This window comes from Arachis stenosperma, chromosome 8 (genome assembly GCF_014773155.1).
Source record: "Arachis stenosperma cultivar V10309 chromosome 8, arast.V10309.gnm1.PFL2, whole genome shotgun sequence".
Lineage (NCBI taxonomy): Eukaryota > Viridiplantae > Streptophyta > Magnoliopsida > Fabales > Fabaceae > Arachis > Arachis stenosperma.
Window position 1 is genome coordinate 46394779 of NC_080384.1, and position 8849 is coordinate 46403627.

Here is an 8849-nt window from a genome sequence, read left to right on the forward strand (position 1 = left end):
CAAAAGATCAGAAGTTAAAAAAGTTTTGCGTGTATGAACAGGAATTCAACTCTTATCAATTCCGCTAACATGAAATTTACAACTATCATCACAAAAACATACTCTATTAAAAATGGGCATATTCAATTTTATTCTATAGATGAGAGGAACTCTATAACAAAATGTATGGAATAGTGAAAATCTCTCAAAAATTCAAATAATACAAAACTGAAATTCATAGTGACATTTACTCTATATGTCACTCAAATAATTTATACTTAAAAATATCATATTCCGACCCAAAATTAAATCAACAAAATTTGCCGCAGCAATGATAATGAGTCAAATCTAAAGGTTGAATAGTTTTTCTTCTGCATTCCATCTATATAGCTAAGATATGAAAAATCTAAGCACCACCGGATCCATACTTCTTGCCAAACATAATAACCTGCAACTTGTCATATCCAGCAAGCACACCGGCGCCGGCGATGGCGCGAAGGATGTTAGCACCAGCACCCTTGAACAAGGACTTGGCACCCTCATTCTGGAGGATTTGTGTAAATGCATCCATGGAGCTCTTGTACTTCACAGCTGTACCAGAGGTCATCATCATTCTTCTCCTCACTGTGTCAATTGGGTATGATGCAAGCCCAGCACCATTGGTGATCAGCCACCCCAGAGCAAAGCTCGCAAAAAAGCTATCCTGCAATCCTCATAAGAAATTGCAGGTTAGAAGGTTAAATTCTCAATATTTAGAAAATAGAAGAAAGAGTTGTGGATAGAAACCTGCAAAGATCCAGTCAAGAGAACTGGCTTGAGAGAATCATACATTCCAAAGTAGAGACCGCGATAGACGATGATACCGACGCAGGAAATGTTGAAACCACGGTAAAGACCGGCGATGCCGTCGGAAGCCAACGTCTTCTTGTAGACGTCGACCAGACCGTTAAACTGCCTGTCGCCGCCACCCTTCTTAGCAGCCTTAGCGTCATTAGCAAGACGAGTACGGGCGTAGTCAAGAGAGTATACAAAGAAGAGCGATGAGGCTCCAGCTGCACCTCCTGAGGCCAAGTTTCCAGCAAACCATTTCCAGTAACCGTCTCTATCCTTCTTGAAATTGAAAAGCCTCTTGAAGTAGTCCTTGAATGCAAAGTTCAGAGCCTGAGTGGGGAAATAGCGAATCACATTTGCAGTGTTACCTCTCCAAAGAGACACCACACCCTCATCAGCAATTGTTCGACTAAAGCAGTCACCAATACCCTTGTATGGCTGAGCAAGTCTTCCTTGTTTAATCATCTCATCTTGATTTTGGATCAAAAGCTTCACTCGTTCAATTGGAGCCGCCGCCGTTTTTGACACGGCAGCCGACACTCCGCCCATCATGAAGTCAATAAAGAAGTTTCCCTTCTCTGCAGGAGCTGCCACGAAGACAGGAGACGTTGTGGCAGTTGTAACGGTAAAGAAGTCAGTTGTTGATTTGCATGTTGGCATGTGCAAGGCAGGATTCGAGTAGTTCGAGAATGATCGCCTTTGGTTTAAAGCAGGGTGGCGGAAGGATCCATCGTTGCTTTGGATGTCGGAGGAAAGAGCAGAATGGAGATGGAGATGCCTTGCAAACTTTTCAAGAGTCGGGTTTGGAACTTGGTTGACCATGGTGACTATCCTGATCATATATGGAAGCATGCACTCTATGTTATTATATGACTTTTCATGGACTTAGGTAATGTGTTAACAACTTCACATTTAACAACTGAAAGCTTACCATCTTATTAAAATTTGGCCGGCATTTAATAAAAAAAATTATTAAATGTAATCTCACATCATTAAAAATATTAATAACAATTAATTAATAACTATAAATCATAAAATTGGTTATTCTAACATTTCTGGTATGTGTATTATGTATCATCTTTTCAAAATGTGAGAACTCATCTACACTTCTTTTTATTTTGGGAAAAAGAATGATATATAAATATGATCTGTTCAACCATAAAATTATGGAAAATACTCACATGAAAACATCTTTATATGAAGATGGTATTACGAACCCTTAGATGATTAATCAAATATATTTAATCAACTTTATCAACTCATCCAATGATTCATAATGCTATCTTCATGTGAAGATGTCATCATGAGAGTATCCACCTAAAATTATTATATATAAAAAGTTTGTCTGGCTAGAAGGAAGTCATTAAAGCATAATAGATTAGAAAAACGTATGCTTAATAATAATATTTAAAAAATAAAAATAAAAAGAACTATGATTGAATACTAAACTTCCACAGTAGTAGAAAAATTCATAAATGTCCTGTAGTGTACCATCTTTAAAGAAAAGCCAGAAGCAATTTTGTAAGCTAAAAAGTAAAAGGGAAGAGAGGGAAAAAACTGAAGAATATCAAACATCCAAGCCATATTAATGTATTTGTAGTCAACAAAAAAATATTAATGTATTATGTATTGCAAATCTTGAGTAGACTCTTTCAATAAAAATAAGGCACTAAAAAATTGAGGTTGTATTTAGTCACATTATGAAGGTTTCTATGGATAAATTTTGTACACTACTCAATGACCTATGCAATCATGTGACAAGAGAATGGAACAACACAAAATTGAAAGATACTACTAGAAATAAAATAATAAATTAAACTATTTTTTTATCCCAATAAGACAAAATAACAAATTGAAATGTAATAAATAAATACCTTAAATCATCATTTTCAATGTGCTATAAAAAGCAACAAAACCTAAACTTTTAAATCATAGTATAGATATTTAATATTTTTTCAAACATGATGATCACTTAACCAATATGCTCTTATATATAAAAATCAATGACATCTACAATAACAGATATAAGCCAATAAAAACCCAAAAAAAACAAGAAGTGAGACTGAGAGGAAAAAAACATTCAGATATAAAAATGACCCAATTAAAATAAACTTTTTATTCCGTTTGACGAGAAGATCCATTATACAAGTGTAAAAGAACTTTCTGGAAACAAGCATCATAAAAAAGGAATTTAATGTCAGTATCCACCCAAAATGGATTAGATTCTGAAATTCTATCCGTGTTTGTTTGGCTTAATTTTGGTACCATTGTAGCATTATCATGTAAAATAATTGATTTTGGAAACCCAAAATTAATAAACACCACGACTGAATTGGAGAAATGAAAATTTTCTCTTTATGATATAAATTAATTTTAACTCAAAATCTAAAATGTATATAATTAATTTTGATAAACCATAATTGATTATGAGTATAGCTAACTGGCAATCCAAACATGCACCATAATCATGACGTCTAAAACTTTCTAGATTCAACTTGAAAGAACGATAAAAGGATGATAAAAAAAAATAACAAGAACAATTTGCTGGGAGCAAAATCAACATATACGAGTTTGAATAGAAGGAATATTATGGTACCTTGAAAAAAGAAAATAGGAGAGTGTAAGTGAGAGTAATTGAAATGAGGAGCGTGAGTGTGAAGAGAATGAGTGTGTATTTGAATAGAGAAAGGAGTTTTTTTTTAACCTTAGAAATGAGAGAGTGGCTACCCGACTTTATAGGAAGAAATGGCCTTTGACAAGAAAGAATCGTAGGGTTAAAAAAATGTGAAAGGCCAAATGAGAAGCGTGGCTTTGAACAAACTAAATAATAATAATAAATCCTTATTTATTCAGAGGAAAATTTTCACTGTGCACAAATGTAGCCGTCACCTTTGACCACATCCAGTAATTGTGGAACAACTCAATAAAAATAGGCCATACATTTCTTCTTTCTTCCTTTCATGCTTAATGCTTTGTACATTTTTAATGTAATTTCTTTTTTTTATCAATAATGATATTCATATATCAAATATAAATATTTTTTATATCCGTATAAAAATAAAGTTATTTATTTTTCTTCTGTTCACTTTCTATCTATTTATCTATCTTTTAGCTATTATACAAAGGAGATATCTATTTATATATCTATCTTCTATTAGATAATGGAAACATAGAAATAACTTGCTATTCAAATTATTTTTTTTAAATAGTGTTTGTTATATATAATATATAAAATAAAATATTTTGTTATTTTCTATCTTGGTTAACTTCAAAATTATTATTAATATATTTCTAAAAAAATGGATTAGTAGACACTAAATAGATTAGTTAGTAATAAATTGGGTATTATATTTAGATTTATAAAAAATAAATTGTCTGTGTTTAGAAAAAAAATAAATTAGATAATCATATATACATATAAACATTAAATGATTATTTCAATAACAGGAAATTATATTTTTTAAACACTAAAGATTCATATTAAATAAATTTGCGTACCTATGACATATGGAATCCAAAGGAAACTCAATTTTAAAAGGGAGCTACTCAAATGAAGATGCAAAAAACATCTTTTTATGAAGATGTTTTGTATAAAAGTGTGATTTATTGATTTGGCCAGACTTTAAATAAAAACAACACTTTTATAACATATCAAAATCTAACCCTACAATCCATCATCCAAGGGTCAAAAAAAAAATCATCACATGAAGATAATTATAATATTTTCATGGGAGTACCCACCATTTTAAAATGGTGCTTTTGTACTTAAGAGTACATCATATGAAAAGGTTTTTAAATATATTATTGTACTCTTGAAGTATATTAGTATTTTAATTCTCATGACTATTGAGATTTGAGTCACACTATAATACAGAAGTAAGTTGATACGGATTTATAGATATTCTTTTTAGTTTAATGTTGTAACAACACGTTATCTGAGTTGTTTTCTTCAAGAGTTATATTTATAGGACTCAGCTTCAACGCTTCGTTATTGCAAGCTCAGCCTTATATATAGGTGCACTGAATTTTTGGCCTGTGAATTTTGTTTATAAGGTAATCAAAATTCATTAAAAAAATTTCATAGTCTAGACTCTGCAGGAACATTTTTTTGTTTTTAATTAGTTTGTGATCATTAACATATTTTACATTAAATTATCCTCTTTAGATATTTATCCAATATTGTCCTCGGACCATAACTTGGCATTTTCTCCTTTTCGAATAGATGATATTATTTTTTCAAATAATTAACTCATAAATCTTTTTTATTTTGTTAGTTTTTTTTATAGCTGATAATTTTGGAGTAAAAATATCCTTTTTAGTTGGTCTTATTTAAAATTAAATATGTGGCAATTTAAAATCATATTATTAATAAATAAATTGTATTTTAAATCTAATCATTTATAATTTTTTATATTTTTCTCAAATATTAATTACATTTAATATATCACATGTTATTTTATATTAAAATATTTGTTCAATTATATATAAAAAAGATTAAAATATCATTTTGATTCAAATTTCAAAAGGACTAAAAAATGCTCTTTTTAATATTTTGACTACTTTTTAGCATTAATTTTAAAAAATTAAAATATTATTTTAAGTTAAAGCTTGTGGATATTTTAGTCTCTTCAAATAAATTAAGTGAAAATTTTAGTTTTTTAAAAATAAAATTTAAATATCTAATATCTCTTATAATTAACAATATTAGGGTAAATCATCAAAACAAATTATTTTGGTTCTAATATTAAGCATATGTTCTAAATAAGATATTGTTATATTTTTGCCCTTTTTAATTTTATGTAAATCGTTGTAGCTAACAAAATTCAAAGAGTACAAAAAAATACGTAAAAATAAAGAATACTTTAGTATGTATTTTTTAATTGATTGAATTATAAGAGTAAAACTAAATATATATAGAGTATTGTCTACGAAAGAGAAACGTAAAGATAAGATAAGATGATAAAGACTAAAATTAAAACTGAATTTATGAATTCTATTGGGTTGAATTTGTGGGCTGTGAGACTTCTTTATTGTTGTTATGAGTTAAAGTAGAAGAATGGTTTAATAATAGCTAGCAATGATTTTATGTTTATATCACTATAAGAAAAATATTGAGTATGTTGGATTTAGCGTTGATCTTTAGCGGCGAGATTTTTGTCAAATTTACCGACAATAATAGCCTCGAATTTGTAAAGTTTAGTAATTCGAAGTTCTGGACAGTGTAAAAATTTTCTGATCGAACTGCTCAGAAATCGTTTATGTCTCGTAGAACTCCAATTAGCCGAACTCAAGAAGAAGAGGAGCTACTTCATCGTCAATTTCTACCAAATAAAAATAACGCCAACGTCTAAAGAAGCAAGATATGAACACTTTTATCGGATTAGATTTTTGATTAGAGTTACAAATCTAAAGAAATTAAAGTCGAAAGTTCAACGGTGCCACGGTTTCTTTCTTCCCTTACTCACGACTTTCTCTCTCGGTGCTTCTCTCTTTTTTTCTTCAAAGAATGAACAGCTATGATGATAATTAATTCTATATATATATATATATTATGGATATATAATGACATATATGTAGAAAAAGTTTAAAAGTCAATGACTTTATTAAATTTTGCACAGCATGTAATCAGTAAAGAAAAGTGAGTCATTAGATGAAATCTTACACCATTAAAATTATCATTGATGACTATTTGATGGCTACAAATCACAAAAATTGCTGCCTCCTAATACTCCTCCATATATGTATATATAATGGCTTTCGGCCAACTCCTTTTCTTCTTCTTTTGGGATAAGTATTGTTTTAGTCCCTAACGTTAAGAGTCAAAATCGAAACCGTCTCTGATATGATTTTTTATTTAGAATCGTCTTTAATGTTGCATTTCATTTTAAAATCGTTCTTTCTAATAATTTTTTTTTATAAATGATGAAACTACCATTTTTTTTATAAATCATTCTTTTAAATAAAAAAAGAAAAGACATGAGGGGAGGGGAGAAAGGAAAAGGGGAAAGGACGCCAGGGCCGGGGGGAGGAAAAGGAGAAAGGGAGAGGGGAAGGAAGGGGGGGGGGGGGGGCGGCACCGGCGAAACTTGGAGCTGCCGTCGCGAGCCAGGGAGAGAACTTCTGCTTCTGCATCGCTACTCCTCACCGTCGTGTTCTCGCCACTGCACCTCGCCGCTGCACCTCGCCGCTTCTGTGTCTTGCTTTAGCCTTTGTTTCTGCTTCGTCTTCTGCTTCTTCTGGGTCTGCTTGAGTGTTTCTGCTTCTGCATCTTCTACTTAAGCATCTTTTGCTTCATCTTCTGCTTTCTGCTTCTGCTTCTGCATCTTCTGGGTCTACTTCTGCTTCTACTTCTAATCTGATTTTCATTTGTTATTTCTGGATTTGAATAATGTTTTAGTTGTTGGTGTTGTTGAATCTGATTATTAGTATTTGTTGAATCTGGATTTAAATAATGGATTTGTTCATTATAATTCCTAATTCTCTAATTTTTATTGTTGGTTTTGTTCTTGTTCTGATTTCTGGATTGCTGTTGCTTTTTCTTGTTTTTGGATTTCTTATTTCTTCCTAATTTTTTGTCTTGTTCTTGTATTTGATTTTTTGGTAATTAAATTTATAAATTTTTTATTTTTATAATTGAAGATGAATTTGGGTATTTTTAATTTTTGTAATTGGATTTTGTTAACTGTATTTAAAAATTTAAAATTTTGAATTTTGTTAATTGAAGAAGAATTTGTTCTTCTGGAAGAAGAAGAATAAAAGAATGAAATAGTGGAAAAAATGATGTTTTTGTCATTTAGAAAAAATTTATTAGAAAAGACGATTTTAAAATGAAATGCAACATTAAGGATGATTTTAAATAAAAAATTACACCAGGGACGATTTCGATTCTAACCCTCAACGTTAGAAACCAAAACAATACTTATCCCTATTCTTTTAAACTTTAATAGTAGTAATAGTATAATAATGATAATAATAATAATAATAATAACTGTTACGTGGGTAACCTGAAACAGTTGGGTTGGGCTTAGAAGAAAGGCCCAAGCGTCAATGGAATGGGATCTCCGACTTAGTGTGCGCCTGGGACTCTCCGTCCGAGTTGTGTATGTGAAAGAATGGGGGTGGTATCTGGAGAGACACTCCAATATCTAAGTTAGCAAGGGGGTAAGTAGGTTTTGAGAGTATTGGACTTAGTGTTACCTGAGCATATCAGTGTATTTATAGTTGTGATCCAATAACCACCGTTGGAGTAGTTCTACTTCTGAAGGTGGATAACCGCCTTTTTATCTTAGGGTGGTTGGGATATTACTTCTAGAAGTGGGTTGAAAGATTTTAGGGGCAGTTACTTATTTGAATAAGTGTTATCTGCCAGCTCATGTCTAGCCCGACCTCTTTGGGGAGGAGCCTATGTCGAGCCCGATCTCTTTAGACGAGGCCGGGTAGGTGGTAAAGGCCAATCTTTGGATTGGGCCTTTTTGACTTATTTGAACCTAGGCCATAGTGTTGGGTCAGGGTATGAACAGTACCCCTACTCGAGTCCAATCTCTTTGATTATGGGTCGGATTCGAGTACTAATTGAACTCAGGGTTGTTCAGGTCGAGAACCGACGTGATTTTTGGTTTAAAACCGACGTCATTCTAGGCTTCTCAACCGTCATATCTAATCAAACATCGTGTCCGTTTGGGATTTTGCATTTACACGTGGGGGCAGTTACATTGGTAACGGCGCGTTTCTTTAATGACCGCGTCGTTTTATCATTATGCCCCTGGCATGTTATAAATACCTTTTCCCCTCTTTTCTCTGTTTTCTATCGTCTTTGAAGTTTCTTTCCTGCACTTCTCATTTTTTCTCGTTCAAAAGAAATCCCTTTAGCCTTCTCTCTTGGGGTGCTTCGTTGTTGTTGTGACTACTTCTCGTCAAGTCTGCAAAGAAAGGTTAGCCTTTTCTTTATCTTCTTCTATCATTTGTGTAATGATTTATCTTTGTGCTTTGTGTGTTTTGAGGAGATTTTCATGCTTTTTGCTGCTCCTTCGTTTGCACTG

The 8849-nt window shown here is 31.9% G+C and overlaps 1 protein-coding gene across 1 annotated transcript; it reads right to left on the reverse strand.

Moving 5' to 3' along the window:
• Positions 1-284: 284 nt before the first annotated feature.
• On the reverse strand, positions 285-1632 carry LOC130946578 (ADP,ATP carrier protein 1, mitochondrial-like). The gene is made up of 2 exons (XM_057875368.1): positions 766-1632; positions 285-682 (listed from the first exon to the last, which is right to left on the reverse strand). The coding sequence occupies exons 1-2, from the start codon at positions 1630-1632 to the stop codon at positions 386-388; spliced, it is 1164 nt and encodes a 387-aa protein (XP_057731351.1). The 3' UTR covers positions 285-385.
• Between the last annotated feature and the right edge of the window lie 7217 nt (positions 1633-8849).